Source organism: Cryptotermes secundus, unplaced genomic scaffold (assembly GCF_002891405.2).
Source record: "Cryptotermes secundus unplaced genomic scaffold, Csec_1.0 scaffold116, whole genome shotgun sequence".
Lineage (NCBI taxonomy): Eukaryota > Metazoa > Arthropoda > Insecta > Blattodea > Kalotermitidae > Cryptotermes > Cryptotermes secundus.
Genome location: NW_019732857.1, coordinates 1,978,526 through 1,997,010, shown reverse-complemented (window position 1 = coordinate 1,997,010; position 18,485 = coordinate 1,978,526). Strand labels below are relative to the sequence as shown.

Below are 18,485 nucleotides of genomic sequence, written 5' to 3'. Positions count from 1 at the left end.
AAAAAAAAAAAACTTCCCTCGCCCCGGTCCCTCCCTCTATCTCTCCTTCTTCCTTTACCCTATCTCCTGACGTCTTTCCATTTTCTTTTTCACAAAAATCCTACTGGTTTTGAACCAGGGACCGTCTGAACACTAAGCTGATGTCTTACCCCTAGACCACCAGCACCGATGAAATTTATTTTCTTTAATCTTCCTCTTAAGCTACATCTTCGGATATAATTCCAGAAAAATCAATTAACTTACTTTCTAAATCACAAAACTACACTTGGTCTCGAACCGTCGAACGCTTGTTCACTACGCCGGTGTTTTACCATTAGGCCACAAATGCCACGGAAATTTTGGATCTTTAAATCTTCCTCTTATGTTATATTTCGCTATATAATTCCATAAAAATCTCATTACAAAAATACTTGTGTTCTCGAACCACGAACCTTACATTTACAACGCCGGTGCCTTAGCGCTAGACCACCAGAACATCTACGCTACAGCTTTATGCGACCGTCCCCATATTCTACGACTTGGTTTATAGTTGCAAGAAAATCATACTTATTTATTCACTTTTCAATTTCTATTGACAAAAGACACTGTGGTCTCGAACCCCGTACCTTCCCAATACTTCGCCCATGTCTTACCCACGTACCACCACAAATCTGTTACCTTCACCTTCCTCATATAGTACCACTTGCTTCCTACATGCACAAATTTCTTACGTTGTTTTTTTCACAAAAATAGTCATGTCTTCGAACCACATAACTTCTAAACCATACATCTTACCTCTAGACCACCGGCCACCCTTGATATTACTCAGCTATTTAATCTGCAGCATCTGCAATAAAAGGACTGGCTCGTGGATGAGTTTGGGCATAACTCTTGCGTATATTCTGTTTTGCAGCTGTTCATTTAGGTATCCATTTAATTCCTCTATTATGGTTTTACTCAAGTCTGTCTGGTAATTACTACATTTAAAAAGAAATATTTAGGACTGTGCATGCGCTTCCACTTTTTTTTCCCCTTGACACTACAGCCCCAGTGGGCCTAGGCCTATCTCCATGAACTTCTCCGTTCACTTCGATATTTCTAGATCTTACACATTCGGTAGGCCTCCTTGGGCAAGTGATCAGCTCGTCACAAGGCCTCTACCTGTATAGCAAGACAGAAAAACGCACGCACACACACAAACTAAACATTCATGCGCTGAGTGGGATTCGAACCCACGATCCCGTTTTCCAAGCGAGCAAAGACAGTACATGCCTTAGACTGCTCGGCTACAGTGAACGGCATGCGCTTCTACTAGCGGAGTTTAAATTCCGGACTGTCCAAAACGGGGTACTGCGGCCACGACGATCATACTCATCACTGGCCCGATCAGGGAACTTCGGCCGTTAAAGATTAATCACTTGAGATCAACCTAAAATAGCACATAACATAATGTACTAACAGACTTCATTATACTAACGGAAATTTTAATTTCAACTTATACGCACTGTTGTATGGGCCCTGGCCGCAGAAAATTCTCCACTGCGTCATATAGCCACCCACCTGTACATTTACGGCCATGAAATTATTTATTGCCTACAGGTACCGAATTCTACATTGATAGCATACATCAGGACCAAGTTCATTGTGCTGACTCCCTGCAAACAGCCGCTCATACCATTCCGTGGAACCCGCGACCTCACTGCATTGTTCTCACAGAACTCAGTGCCCCTTATTCTAAAGTATACGACTCCTGCACCAGCTTCCCAGGCCTCGTTGTGTGCGATTTGTGGTGGACACAATGTGGCACTTGGACAGATTTTCTCCAAGTACCTTGATTTCACCTGCCAATCTTTGTTCCACAATCACCATCGTCTAGGATGGCTACAATAAACTACAACTAGCTAAAGTACCAAATGGTCTCTCACTCTAATAAAAGAATCCTGTCCACACCCCACCCCATTGGATCCATTTCTCCCAACATCCATGTAAATATTTTGTTTGTATCCCCAACAGATCCTTCCATTTATTCTACCAAGATACCAATTGTATTCCTCTCCTGTGACTGACATGCCCTTAGTTCTTTGCTGTTATCTTCAAATAATTAAATTTGAATCGAGAATTGTGTGGAAAATTGTTTTCTGACACACATGGGTTTTATTTATGTGCAGTTAAGAATGAAGAGGCATTGCATTATTTCTTGCAAGGTTCATGTTATCCATCTCAGTGTGAAACTCTGAGAAGCAGAAGCAGTATCAGGATTGAATGTGGGTAGGACTATTTATGTAATTTCTATACCTATTTGATTTTCATTACATTGTTGTTCGCTTTTGTTGTTATAGGTGTTTCCTTCTCTTACTTTTGCCATATAATCCTACCTGTTCTGAACTGCTGAACATGATCATAAAATTTTCAATTGTAATTGCATGTCTTTGAGATATATTATTAATTTTTGCTATATAACCGTATCCAATACTGATGTGGAAGATGAGTAGATACCAGATTGTCAGTATTCATTACATTTTTTGTAAGATATTGTCGCGTATCGGGCGTATATCGCGACAAATAACTTCTCGACGTATTTGATGTAGCGAATTTTATTTCACATTCGCACTTACAATCACCCAAATTACAGATTTACGATTACTGCTATCTGCAGTATCACAATTAGTACACTCCAAACGCCACAATACAACTGACTGGTTACTGGCTAACTCGACGATAGGTCCAGGACTCGCTGACTGACTCAGTACAACTCTGCGGTAGCCACACTAGAACTGACTGGTAGCTGTTCTGCCGTCCACTCATATAGCCGCAGGATTGCCTGTTACGTTCCACGTCACAGTAGGAAGCAGTTCCGCGTCACCGCGTGATGTCACCGTGGAGGGGAGTGGCGGGGCGGGCTTCGTTACCGTGCGGAGGAGGGGGAGGGGAGCGCTGACTCACCTGCCGCGTCACTGCTGGTGGGGGGTCGTTCTCCTTAGCGCAACATGTCACAATATGTTACTTTTGCCATATAATCCGTTCCATTACTGAAGTGGAATATGAATAGATACCAGATTTTCAGTGTTCATTATATTTTTGTAAGATATGTTACTTATTCTATATAATCCTTTCCATTACTGAACTGGAATATGAATAGATACCAAATTTTCACTATTCATTATATTTCTTTAAGATATGTTATAATTTCTGCCATATTATTCTGCCCAGTACTGAACTGGTGAAGACGAATATATGAGATTTTCTTATTTCATTAAATGCAGTCTTAGTATTGTTGACAAGAGTGTATTTCACATTCTCGAATTCCATCATTCTAACGAAAATAATAATAAATGGGAACATTAGTATTGTTGCTTAAAATACGTGATTTATAATACTTAAATGTAACCTAAAAACTGTGTTCTGTATGGCTTTCAAGTGTAAGTTATGAGGAAATTATGGGGTTTAATAGATGTATCTCTGATGGAAACAGAATTTTCTTTCAAGTTTCCCCACCTTCAGCTTTCCTAAATACAAGTATTCCATGTATATTACATTTCACAAAGCTAAGTTCTTTTGGTTAAAAGGGTGTTTCCTGTGAAAGAAAGATTATGACTTTCCAGGCACTGGTGAGAAACTTTCTCCAGATAAATAATTTGCAATCTAATCTCTTGTACTCCAGAGCTGCAGAGGCTCTCATTCCATTGTTATTTTTTTTTTGGAAAGGGTGGGGGACCAAGTTTAATAGCACTTCATTCAAATCCAACTCAAAGGATATGGGTGAAGTGATATTGAACTTACTTATGGAGCTGAGCCCTTTTGGGAAACCTGCCAATTGTGCAAACACACAAGAATTTTCCAGCCATAAGGTTCATTACTATGTTCACAAGAGCCCTACACTGGTCCCTATCCTGAGCCAGATCAATCCAATCCATACCATCCTATCTCTCTAGGATACATTTTAATATTGTCCACCCACCTACACTTTGGTCTTTCCAGTAGTCTATTTCCTTCTGGCTTTCCCATCAATATCCTATATGCATTCCTCGCCTCCCCCATTCGTGCTACATGCCCTGCCAACCTCATCCTCCTTGACTAGTGATATTTAACACAGTTAAAAATAGAAATAGGTTGAGGGGGGAAACCTCTGCAGCACAAAGATCTAGTTGTAAATGTATTTATTGCTATTCTAGCGAACAAAGCAATGGGCGGGGGAGCACTCAAAATAGTTGCTATGTTAGCATACCTTCTTACCGATTGTGCTCTCGGGCCTATCGGCCATTTTACATTTAATTGATGTAGGATGCGTAGAGATGGCAGCAGGATTGTGCATCGTCGTGTCATGGCGGCCATGTTGCCCACCAATAACATGGGAGATTCTTGGGGGCTGGTCGAAAGCCACTGATTGAAAACAACCAATCACAATTGACAGAACAGATGAGATGTAGTCCAGATCGTCCAGATGGTCCTAACTAGGATGACTGCATAACATGGATGTATATCCCAGTTTAGTCGGTAGTGTATACCACGGATTAATACCAATAGATCGGAATCAAATCATCGTATGTGAATTAAGATATCTAACGGTAGAACTTACGAACTACTTACATGACGCATAGACAAATAATTTTTATTATTCTCTAAAGATATCACGTATTCACTTATCGGATGGACATTGCCTAGGCCTTTTTTGTATTTACAACATTTTTCTCTATAATTATAAGACTAGGGCCAAATGGGCATTGCATAGGCCTTTTTTTTTTTATTTACAATTCTTTTGCACAATAAAAACAATATAATTAAATTAACAATTAAGATTAAAACCGAAATCAAAATTAAAATGATTGTCCTGTCGTTCAGATATTTAGGGTGGTGTTTTTTTTTTTTCTTTATCCTCATTTCATTTCTGTTGTTGTGAGATATGTAATATTATTGTATTAATTTTGAGGGGTTCTGTTCCAAATAGAGGGAAAAATAGATTGACGGATGTTTTTACTTCTGTTTGATGTCTGTTGGTGGATAGATAAGAGCTGTGGGTATTTTGCTGCATGGACCTTTCACAAGTTGTATGTATGTGAGTGTTGTGTTAGCTGGCAGAGTTGAGTTGATGTAATTTTTCATATATTGGGTTGCATACCTATGTAGATATTATTCATGTAATGATTAAAAAACAATATTCACATGAACAATGATAGCCATAGTACATTACTAAGTTTTGCGGAGAGAATGGTAGAAACACAGTACTGTAGGTTCATTAGACTTCATCAATATTGCATACAATTATTAAGTCCTAGTTATTCGATACATCTATAAATAAATCGAAAAATTACATAGAAGGTCTAGTAAATATTTTCATAAAGATTTTTTTTGGTGGCAGGGAGAGCAAGGTTTCCACTTTTCTTAAAGGTGAAGAAAGCATTAACATTTAATTTGAGAGATGGAAAGATAATTTTGCAGACTTCACGAAACCAACTGGCAGACCACACGTGGCATGTCTGCATCACTTGGACAGCTCTATATTTGTTCATTCAGGAACAGTGTAGCTATCAGGCTCAGGACAGAGTCCAGAGCTGGGTTATTTGTGAAACCAGTAATAACCTTTACGTTCCATGAAAATCAAGGAATTCATTAACTTGCTGAGAAAGTAATAGCTTCGCAAAAAGGTTTCTGCTCCATGGAATAAGTTAGTATTTAGATCTTCTGTAATGTTACAACGGACAACTTAAAATCAGTACCGTTAAGTAAATGAAACTCAAGGCTGCGACATAGCTCAAGCGGATAGTCGCTGGCTTCACACAGCGGCGGCCCAGGTTCGATCCCGGGTTTGGTCAAGTAGGATTTGTGGTGGACGAAGTGGCGCTGGGGCGGGTTTTCTCCGAGTACTTCAGTTTCCCCTGCCAATCTTCATTCCACCAAATTCTCCACCATCATAATCACCTGGGGCAGGTACAATAGGCCACTCAGTGTCCGCCATGCCATCCCAATAAGCAAATTAAAAAAAAATTAAAATCTCGCTAAAAAGCACATAATTTCAAGACAGTATTCTTTCCTTTATACAGTCATTCTGGACCACAGTCTTTATTTTCTGTTTAAATATGTTTAACGTATGAGTAACACGGTATATTATCACAAAATCATCTTTTTAACCTGTGGAAGTTACATGATATTACATACATGCATATTTTTTCTGGAGAATGGAAACATATTCTAATATTATATTAGAATACATGCATGGAAACCAGTTTATCTGTCATTAGAAATTGTGGAATTAAGCTGCATCTGTGTATTCTCTGTACAGGCAGTGCTTGAGGTGGAATGAAAATAGAACCGGGATGCCATCCCGCCGCATCCGTCCCACCTCAAGCCCTGTGTACAGGCTTTTTAGTTTTGATTACATCTGAGTAGGAATCTTGATGAAATTAACTTAAGCAGCATATTGTGTTACCTGATATAGCTTGTTGATCATATTAGAAAACTTCTTGTAAGAATTAGCATCATTCTTCTAAGATAAATAGTCATATTTTCTTGTGGTACTTAATTTTTCTTGAAATTAAGCTTCTCATAAAAAAAAAACAACAGAATGTTTCACTTTCACTTCAAATAAATAAGTATATCCTAACAAGACTTTTCTTATAATATATTTTTAATTGCAAATTTATATGCTTTTATTTTTCATATATTACTCATTGGAGAAGGATGGAGAAGATCAGTTGGACCGAATATGTGAGAAATGAAGAAGTATTAATTAGAGTCAGTGAGCAGAGGAATATCCTACATGAAATAAGAAAACAGAAGGCTAATTGGATTGGTCATATCTTACGCTGTAACTGCCTTCTAAAAGAAGTTACTGAAGGAAAGATAGAGGGCAGATAGAAGTGACAAGAAGACGAGGAAGAAGACGTAAGAAGATCCTGGATGACCTTGGGGACAGAAGAGGATACTGTCATTTGAAGGAGAAAGCTCTAGATCGCATTAAGTGGAGGAATTGTTTTGGAAGAGACTGTGGACCTGTCATCTGACAGATTACTGATAATGATATTACTCATATACTCACATAATAATAGTTGCTGTGTTTTCCAAAGTTATTGTCATATTGATTATTGTTTTCTCTTGTTGCAATTAAGGTTTTTATTTTTACTTCCTAACCTACTTACTGATTCCGTTTCTCTTATGCTTTACGATGTTGAGGTTTGTTTCATTTTGATCATTTCACAGATGGTAGGACTCCTCGGACGAGTGATCAGCTCGTCTCAAGGCCTCTACTTAAACACAGGGCAACACACAGAATAAACACATACACATACCAAATATCCATGCCTTGTGTTGGATTCGAACCCACCATCCCGGATTCTGAGCGAGTGAAACACTATGTGCCTCAGCCTGCTCGGCTACCGTGACCAGCTTTTTACTTCCTTCCTTTCTTGAAATATTGACTTCACTGAACCAATTAACACTTTCCTTTCAATTTTGTGGAAGATATTCTACAGTGCAATTGCCGAACAGCCTAATGATAACCACCTGGCAGCTCAGACGAAGGAGACAGTTGCTCTGTGCTTCAACTTTGACTACACAGATTTGACCTAGCAGCATGACCCCATGCATATGACAGTTTGTATTAAAAATCGCCATATAATGGTTGCAATAGCTACCATGAAATGCACTTATGAAACTGTGTTAACTAACCGTAATTGCGAGCCTCTGGTACTGCATTTTAATTATTCAGTTATCTGTTACTTCTTATGTCAAAAGACCACGTGTAACATACGCATTGGAACAACAAGTGTTCATGTTCGATTCCTATGTGAGAAGTGGTTGCATAAGAAAAGCAAGGAGAAGATTCTGGTGTAAACTTCAGGATGTTACAGTTCCAAATATGAACAGTATTATGTAAATTTTGAGGTTTTCACTGCGATGACTATGAAGAAAGTCGTCTTCTGGGTTTAGGCGCCGTGTATTCTTCGTTTTGGCCGACGTTTCGGAGGATCATATCGCCTCCATCTTCAGAGCAGTTGAATGGCTTGGAATGCAGAGAGCAGCACCTTTCACTTCCTATCACTACAGCTACTGCTCTCTGCATTCCAAGCCATTCAACTGCTCTGAAGATGGAGGCGATACGATCCTCCGAAACGTCGGCCAAAACGAAGAATACACGGCGCCTAAACCCAGAAGACGACTTCCTTCATGAACAGTATTAATAATACAATCATAAGTAAATTAAACCAGACAGTGTCGTTACAAGATAAAATGACCAAATTTAAAGTTCTGACTTCTCACCGAAGAGGAGCTGAATAAAATCGGCACTAGCTTTAAATATTCACCCCACAACTTCCTTACACTCCCTGCACAGAGGACCATGGCAAGAACGTCAACACAGATTGTTGCAACTTCTGGAACTGAAACCGCATATGACAACGGTAGATAGCTTGCACAGAATGCATAAGCTCAATTCATAGCCTGCTCAGCAGTTTACATGGACAATATTGAAGATAAAATTGTAATATTTATAGACTCTTGTTTTGTTGAGTCTTCTGCTAGTTGAATGTGTGCAGTCCAAGTTGAAACAATGAATGTGTGGTTGGATGATTTCTGGGCGTCTGTCAGATCACAGTTGATGGTTCTATATTCACCTGACTTTTGCAAGTCTGACATCTGCAACATACCATCCCTTACCTCCATGGCATGGAACCTTGATGAAGCAGAGGGATAGATTTACAGAATAACTTCCCAAAAACTTCAAATGAGACCTGTGACTACCAACATTTTCTAACCCACTCTTCAAAACTAAGCAATTCATACTTCAGGAAAGGGGACAACACTTGTATCCATTTGTATTTAACATTATAAGGTCACTTGCAAAAAGCTGCCATGCTCTTTCAACCATGAATAGATACTACATGTGAACCATTTCATCTGATTCAAATAAACCATCTTTATTCTGTTCATTTCTTAAAATGATATTTTTATCACAGAGCCGCAAATTTATGCACTAGTAATTAAAATATGAACCAACAAGATCATGCATAGCATCCACTACTCATTCTCCTACAATTAGTGATGAATGTAAGCATTAATTTTATGTTCATAATATGTGTTTGTTTGTAACCGTTTCATTGTTTGTATGTATCATAAGGTATTTTGTCATTGCTGAACATACATAATTATGGTATTAAAGACTTCAGATCGAATACTGAAATATAATAAAAACAATAATACAATTATGTGACTGAATGCTTATAGTAAAAATTTTTGTTGTGATGCATTTGTTTTTAGATGTTCTGAGTAAGTTACTTAGCTGAAAGTTTCAATCTCGGTTCTGTTTGGGTGATAAATTATTCAGCAAATTTAGGATTAGTGAATTAGAATTACTTATGAAGCATGAAAATGATGAAGCATATGATAATACTTCTGATTTTACAGAACAGAAATTACATGTGCATGTATCGTATATGTTTGTTTGACTGTAGATTCATATTTTGGCCTTCTGGATTATAACACCTTGTAGTCTAGTAGGTGGCCAAAAATGTTATAGGGGAAAATACTGTCTCCATCACAGCAGTGGTCCAGATGTTTTGACATGATTCCCCCTTTTTTACTTTTACCAAACCTTTATGCCCTCAACGGTCCTTTTATTGAAATGTTAACTCCTTGCATTCACGTTTATATTACTGTTAACCAACAACTAACTCTTAATTAGCACCACAGAAAAACTCTGTACATTTTAAAAGTTTTAAAATGAGAATTTTTGTATCCTGCCCTTCATTTATCGATCAATATTGATGATAAATATTAGACTCTAATAGCTCTAATAAAATACTATTTTTTATCATGAATTCACTCTCCTCCAAACCCCCTTGGACTCTCCTAGGGTGGAAATCACTAGTCTACAGACTACCCACCTTCCAGACTACATGATGTCATAACCCAGAAGACCACAATAGAAATTAATAATTTATTTTCTCAACATAAGAAATGTGTTATCTCAATGACATTTCACCCGTCGAGTACGTTGTGTTGTAATCATGTCACAATGAGGCTTTCACAGACAGCTGCCAAACTGTGAGCAATCCGGTCTGTCCTGGCTAAGGCTAGTGGCCTGCAGTTCATTGCAAGCCGGAGTCATGAACATAAGAGTGGCTTCATGTTGATGAAAAATTCCTCCGCCTGGGCTTGTTTCTTGTACTGTCACTCGATACTTGCAGCAGAAACTCAGGTTGTATAGGTCATACTGTGTCACCTATGCAGTAAAATAGATTTACAATAAACCCTTCTGTGGAAATGAAAAAGAAATCTGTTCTCCTCACTAAAAACTTAACATTATCTCTATAAAGATTGCAATGTCTAAGAACATTTGTAAAAAAAAGGATCTCTGAAGAGAACCCTTGACACCTTTTCTGTTCCACATATTTCCAGTCCTAAAGCTCTATTCCTATTAGTTTAGCATTACATGATGCTTCAGTACCATCAAAAGAACAAAGAAAGTAGATGAGGCGATAGGCCATATAAAGAACTGTTTTTGGAAATATATTTTTCCAGGTAAAAACATTGCAGTAGATGAATCAACACTCTTGTTCAAGGGCAAAATAATATTCAGAACTTAGTGGGGCAACACACTGTTTGTAATAGCTGACAGTGGCACTGGTTACGTTCACAGCATAATTCCATATTTTGGAAAACTTACAGGTGACGTCTGTAATTGGCAATACTCAGAAAAACGATTCACATTAATAGCAGCTCCCTCCTTGATGTATAAACTATGACTCAGTGTGTCTGGTGTTGGAGGCTACCACATAGTAGTGTTCAGCTGGCCCAATAATTGAACAATCGAAAATTCCAAGCAACAGCCATTATTATTGCTAGTAGAGTTGGCAATCCAAAACCACTGAGACAGGGGGCCATGAAGAAAATGAGAAGTGCTGACTTCGTACAAAAGTAGGAACGTCCTGATGATGGGCTTGAAAGACAAGAAGACAGTGTTCATGATGTCTACATACAATGATACACCAATGAAAAAAATGGTGACCATTCAGAAAGGGGGCAAAGGGAAGAAATTGAAAAGCCACTGTGTGTACGTGTCTATACAAAGCACATGGGTAGTGTAAAACGTAGTGCTCATTACTGCGTCACATATGCTTTCATTCCGAAATCCCTGAAGTGGTGGAGAAAACTTATTTTCTGGTGCCTGGAAATGTGCATTGTAAATTTATACATTTTGTACTGAGCCAGAAAACACAGATGGGAGTGAAACAGATGTCACATATGAGATATCGAAAAGATCTTGTTAAAAATCTAGTACAAAATGTGCACAGCCAAAGAAAGGTGTGGAAAACAGTTCACTTAGTGGCTCTGCAGGCATTTGAATTGCCTTCTGGTCCTGGCTGCAGAAATCTCTAATAGTGCGACGACTGGAAAAGTCAGCATGAAAATCAATAGCATGTTATAAAATAAAGAGTCTGAGGAAGAAGAATTTGCATCTCAGCATTATATTTTATTACAGCAGATCAGAAATCCGGCTGTAAGAATATCAGCAAGAGTCTCACTTATGGAAGGGTACCAGCAGATATACGAAGTTCCCCTGTAGTAGTTATTTTGTATGGTTATAAAATGTAGCCCCTTACTGTATGTAATAAAATTAAAGTACGAATATCTAAGAACAAGGTGCTGAGGGAAATATGTGTTCATAACAAGGCTGAAGCAAGTGAGCAGGTTAGCAAATTACACAAACATAACTTCACGAATTGTATATTACCTAGTATAGTAAGGATGGAAAACCAGGGTAGCTTTCATAAGATGACTACATACGACTAGCTACAGGCAAAGGACACAAAGAATGCATTCAGAATTTTGGCATGAAAACATCTGAGTAAAATAAATCATAGGGAAATAAGTTCTGAGGTTGGAATATGGATGGGACTACCTCAGGATATGGCCAGTGATGGACTTGGTGTGTCAGTGATGTCGGCCCTTTGAATTTTACTACTGGAGTAGTAATCACTGCAATAATAATTGATGACCACAATTAGTGTATAAGGTAGTATTTCTTATTCTTTTCCATTTTCTTTCTAAGCACATAACATGAAACACTTAAACTTTTTGGACAGTACTGCATGGGCTTTAGGTCTTGTTAGAGCATAGACTAGATGATCCTGACTGAGAAATCCACATAATAAGTGAAGAAAAACTTTCAAATATAACTACAGCATCAAAACATACCTCTGTGGTTGCAGCTAGCTGGCTGCGTGGTTGCAATGTGGTAACATCAGAGTTCTGGCACTGTCCAGACCACAAAGCAACTGTGTACCTCAGAGATGTGTCCTCTTTCATAATGGGTCTTGGTGTCCATATGATCCTTGCCTGGAGTTGGCCACGATTCCAATATACTTTCTGTACCTTCAGCCCCTCTACTCGACGAGCGCTTCGCTTACCATTTCCATCATGAAATCCAGTGCTAACTTCACTGACTGCAAACCATATGTTCAGTAACTTTAATGGATAATATGATAATCAATCGACTCAAAATAAAATCTACTTCAATTTGGTTTTGGGTTGACATGTTTGTGTAATTAAGTTAACTCTCAGGTCCAGAATATAACTGTCTGATTTGAAAGCACAATATAGCATATGTTCTGAAGATTTGTGAGCAAACATATCAGGAAGAAATGGGCATCTGCCACCAAGGAGGACGAGATCCTCAGAGACTACAGAGCAAAGGAGTATGTAATCAAGTCTGATACAAACAAACTTCATACATTTATCTCATCATTAAGGAAAACTGAATCAGCTTCCAACACAGGATGTGTTGACGATATGTACGTATTATTCATATTATCTGATATTATTGTAACATGTTGCTCTTTACTTTTTACTTTTTACACGATAAAATCATCGCAATGAATTAAAATATTCCGGGCTAGCCTTTCAAGTCTTTCTAAACTCAGCATTTGTAATATAAAGTTTGTGATTTACATTATAAAATTTCCGTCATTTATAGTTTACCCTTTTATAAAGGTTTTCAAAGAGCAAAAGAACATTTAATAAATAATATCCGAATATGAAACATAAAGCTTACCATTCTTATGATCTGCAGTGTTGAGGAAGATGGCTTCTTTCTCTCCTTTAAGTCGTTCACGGCCGAATTGTGCAAGGGCTTGCACCTGCAGGAAGTACAGTGACTCAGGCTCCAAATGTTTCAGAGCAAATTTTGTAACGTCCTAAAATATTAAAACATATTAATATTTATTCTAGCAAGCACTTCAGTCTATGTTATTTTTCTAAGTTTAAATAGAAAGTTACTGGAGAGGTTTATATAACTTCATTTCATTGTATGTATATATCTGTAAATTCGAGTTTGACAAATATTATCAGTGTCCAACAGAGCCATCATAAGTTGCAGAGCATTGAAAACACGCAGGTCCAAGTAAAATTCTAATTAAATGGTTATTTGAGTATAACGAAAATTAAAATATCTCAACAAATTTTAGTAGAACTCCTCAATATCGATTTTATAACAGTATTTTTTTTAACATTCCTCAGTCTGTTTGTGGGCTGACAGACATGGGGAAACTAATAAGACACTTTCGTTACGAACACGCCAAAATAGAACCAACACTGTAGATATGTCTATAGCGGTCAGCTACTTTATCACGTTAACGTCTGGAACTTCTATCATCAGGGCAGCCCATCCTTAAGGGATGAAGGGGCTGGGCTCCAATAGCTGTTAACGTCTCGCTGCAGAAAAATAGCTGTTGTATTCGTAATTTGTCTGCAATTGTATGGTAGAAAACAAGTTTTCCAAAATCCGCAGACCTGTTGCTTGGGTTGTGGAAAGTTCCTGGAAGACCTTTGTCACAAGCTCTTCTCTAAGCCCACTTCACCACTTGTTTATGGCGCTGGATTGACGTCACATTTTCTTGTTGCAAATCTGTTCCTTTGTACTTAGGTAATGATATCCAGACCTATCGTGTGTATTCATGTCTCACCCTTCTGTCTAAATAACCATTGTTCTCCCTCCCACTATAGGTTCTCGGCTATATCGCGAGAAAAACACGTTTTAACACTCTAGGTATCTCGAGGTTTTCATTTGCATGAGATTGAAAATAATTATATAACCAGTGCGTGTGTGTGCTCGCGGACGTTTGTGTTTCGAGTGACAAACCTGTAATATGACTAATGCAGAACGTTTACAGGAATCCGTGTTGATGTTATTCCATTCTTGGATCTTCATTTGTAGCCTCTGGGTATGAGCAATGTTGCCGACGTTTCAGATGCACATACTGTTTCCATCGTCAGCACCCTGAAGATGGGGGCAGCGTATACAGCTGAAACGTAAGCAACACGGTCGACCTCGACAAAGTGCAAAGACCAAATAGCAGAATTAACATCAAAAACACGCCAACACGCCCCGGTGAAATCCTAAATTTGTAATAGGAATCCTGTATAAATGTTACAAAATGTATAAAGTAAAAAGTAAAAGTAAAGTTGTCCCTGTGTTTTATTATTTAAGCACCACTCTATTAAGATATATAAGGGAGTGGAGGTATAGCTCCACAATTCTTGACCTCGGCATTAGAAGGAGGTGAATAGTCAGCTTCATGTTCCTGACTCTTTACCCCGGGGAAATATCCATCTGTAGCAATTGGACAGGAGGCTGGGGGGGGGGGGGCAGAACCGCTCTGATTATGTGAAGTAGAGAAAAATTTCTTGCCTTTGACAATCGAACTCAGACCATAGAGCCCGTAGCCCGTCACTATGCCGATTGAGATATCCTGACTGAATGTAGAATTAGCAATAATGTCATTGGCATCATTACTGCGGGAGAAAGTAACAACAATTTTAGTGCTGATGCTAAACAGATAATGAAAACAATTTGACGAAGTGTCGAAACGAATTTGAAGACAATTTCAAAGAGGTTGAATGTCACATAATTCAGTAACGACTTACATCCGTCATATTGACACCGCTAATTTTTCTAAAAGAAAAACGTATTACTTAGAACTTCATATGAAACGAACTCCCCTAGGACATTACACAATTCACTGTCCTTACCATTCATTCATTCATCAGTAATCTGTCAGACGACAGGTCCACAGTCTCTTCCAAAACAGTTCCTCCACTTAATGCGATCCTTACCATACCAGTAATAAATTTTAATGTACATTTTGAGGGCAAGAGGAAGTCCATTATAGGAAATTTTGAAGATATTTCTCCTCCGCAGTACAGTCAATACGAATACACCTCCTATCCAACATCCTCATTTATATTGTGAATATATGTGGTGTCTCAAAAACATGTACACATCATTTACAAAATATATATTCACGTGTTCATGGTGGAATCAAAATTAAATATTCCTCTTAGTAAAGTAGCATGCATGTCAGCGACGGCATTCAGAGCATAATACAAAATGCTGATATTTCGTCTGATTATGAAGTGGTAATGGAAATTCGAAAATGTGTGTAAAATGCAAAGATAGTGGAGACTTGAATGTGCAACAAATTACTCAACACGATTAATGAATTCGAGAATTCGTGAATAATTTCTGACTGACGATATTGTGCAAGAAGGGTACAATAGCTATTTGGAAGACCTCGTTCACGAGCAACTATGGGAAATTCTGCTAAGCTGTTACAGCAATTCACACCATCACCAACATACTTACATGCTTCTCAACTCACGATTAAAAATTCCCCTCAAAGAACATATCTTTTTCTTACTTGCTGTCTAACAGTGTAGAAATATGAATATACAAAACTATTATAGAACAATTGTTAACATCTTCCAGTGTGATTCAATTTATAGATGTTTATTGCCTTTACACGTTTGGATCAACTGACCATCTTCAGAAGGCATAAGATCCACATGTTCACGAACTACTATTACTAAAGTCGTAATACAGTTTACCATTTTTCCTGTCATTTGGTATGGGTGTGAAACGTGGTCTCTGACAGTGAGGGAGGAACATATACTGAGGGTGTCTGAGAAGAGGGTGCTGAGGTGAATATTTGGACCAAAGAGCAATGAAGTGACAGGAGATTGGAGAAAACTGCATATGGGTCTTTCATAACTTGTACTCTTCTCCAAGGAAAATTAGAATGATCAATGCATGGAGGATGAGATTGGCAGGGAATGTAACACACATGAAAGAGAAGAGTATTGCATATAGGATTTTGGTGGGAAATCAGGAAGGAAAGAGACCATTAGGAACAGCCAAACGTGGAGGAGTTAATATTAAAATGGATTTTAGGGAGATAGAATAGGATGGTATGAGCTGTATCATCTGGCTCAGGACAGGGACCAGTGGAGGGGCCTCGAGAATGGGATGGTATGAACTGTATCATCTGGCTCAGGACAGGGACCAGTGGAGGGGCCTCGAGAATGGGATGGTATGAACTGTATCACCTGGTTCAGGACAGGGACCAGTGGAGGGGCCTTGTGAACAAAGTAATGAACCTTCGGGTTCCATAAAATTTTGGTAAATTCTTGAGTAGCTGAGCGACTAGCGTCTTCTCAAGAACGACTCTGCTCCATAGAGTTAGTCTATTTTATAATGAATGTTCATATATATTTTATTGGGCGTGAGAAGGTGAATTTGTTTCATCTAACCCAGCATCAGTGGGAAGCTCCTGTAAGAGGATAATTGAATCTTTGTGTTCCGCTGAATAATAGGATTTTCTTGACTGGGAAAACAAATATTAGCTTCTCAGAAAGGAGTTATTATTTTTCCTTTTAGTTATATTTGTTCAGTCATACACACTTCGCTCTTTTGATGTTAAAAAACAGATATTGTTCCTTTGGAGAATTTATTGAACACGTATAGTGAGAGAGGAAAGGAAACACATTTTAGAATAGCAGAAGCGCTCATTCATTGGAATACGGTTCTTATACGATGAGGAAATAACAAGTTACAGAATCTCCATTAACTACATGAATGGGTCTTTCTCATCCATTTGTACCTTCCTTCCTCTTAATGGATATACATGGCGCATTCAGCGCAAAATTGTCATAAAAGCAACACCATATTGACTTCCCTATACAACGCATATGGACTTAATATAAGTTACATAATACCGTGAAATTTGGTGCCAAAAATCGAGGAATGCAATTTCACACATGGAGTGGAAATAAAGTCGATAAAATTATGATTGACTAGTTATTGTTCTTAAGAAAATATACTGCACTTACTGTTATCGGATTTGAGAACGAATTAGTTTTCCCTACGTTCCCTGTACTCCGCGCCAAATGCGCCTTATATTATAAACAATATAAGCACAGTAATTTTTATATTTACGCGGTTTACCGTTTATATGTAAGTGTAAATCTTCTAGTTGTATTCTCCCATGAATATACAATCGGAGGCATTCGAAATTAAAATATTTCACATCAAAATGATATATTTTCGCAATACCATTCTCTGCCTTGTCTTCTGATCTGTTGTATCCCGTGGGTTGAGAAGGTATATGTCATCTGCGACCCTGAGAAATATAGCAGAATTAGGCAGATTACGACTCTTAAGAATTAATATGCAAGTCCATCCTAGACAGCACAAGTTGGTTATATTGTCTCGTGTATGGGTGATAACAGACGTAGAAGGGGGTTATGGATAGGATATTGCATTTATTGACCACTTATACACATAACTCGTTACTACAGGTAATTATAGCGCCATCGGCGATCTCCATACTTTACAAATCACTAGATCAGACAGACTAGTGCTCTCAGTCTGCTACTAGACGTCTCCTGGTAACGGCTCCAACAGTGAATATTCCTCTGCTCCCGTGGCCAAGTCCTCCCTTCCAACTGCCTCTTCTTCAAAGTCAAAGTCACATTGCGACTGATTGTAAGTCTTGATGTCGCGCCCCATCTGGGACTCATGACCAGATATTTATTACTGTTTGACAATTACGGCCTTCTCTGACGAGAGGACTTTGTACATGCTGTTGGCTCTTGCAAGGGCAGTTTTTATCGGACCCGTGTCCCTTGGTACTGTCTCAGATTTGAGACTTCCCTTTTCGTCACCTACGACTCGAAGGGTCACAGTGGAGGTATTCGACCCCACCTCCACACGGGTGTGCCACTTCTTGCTTCAGTTTTCATCCTTACAACCCCTTTGCACGGACCAAGTAGAAAACATTTTTTCCAACAGTACGTCTATTGCTGAATGCGTATCTTTTAAATGGGTATTTGCACTATTAATATTGATTATTTAATTTCTATTTGTCCTTGGTTTGATGCTGCGTGCATGAAAATATAGTGTATGATATTTAAGGTTTTAGCCTTGCATGAAAGCGGTATTACCTGCGATCAACATAAGGCAGATAACATATATACGTGGTCATAACCCGCCTCCTATTACATATATACAGACCTGTATGTATGTATGTATACAATATAAACACAGATACTAGTTGAAGATGAGATCAAATATCCGTCGATACGCTATCCTGGCACAGAGTTACGAGGGATAGCGGCATTTTTCGGAACAGTAATGTCTGCTGTAGTCCAGACGGGGAGGTTCCCGGGCCAAGATAATA

The 18,485-nt window shown here is 38.4% G+C and overlaps 1 protein-coding gene across 1 annotated transcript in view; it reads right to left on the bottom strand.

Annotated features, from left to right (window-relative positions):
* Window positions 1-8,867: 8,867 nt before the first annotated feature.
* Window positions 8,868-18,485, bottom strand: part of LOC111867763 (anosmin-1) — a 65,699-nt gene continuing 56,081 nt past the window's right edge. The window contains exons 5-7 of the mRNA XM_023857903.1: window positions 13,025-13,166; window positions 12,169-12,416; window positions 8,868-10,192 (exon numbers count right to left, since the gene is read on the bottom strand). Of these exons, the coding sequence (XP_023713671.1) occupies window positions 9,995-10,192; window positions 12,169-12,416; window positions 13,025-13,166 (588 nt within the window). The 3' untranslated portion in view covers window positions 8,868-9,994. The remainder of the gene's footprint in view (window positions 10,193-12,168; window positions 12,417-13,024; window positions 13,167-18,485) is intronic.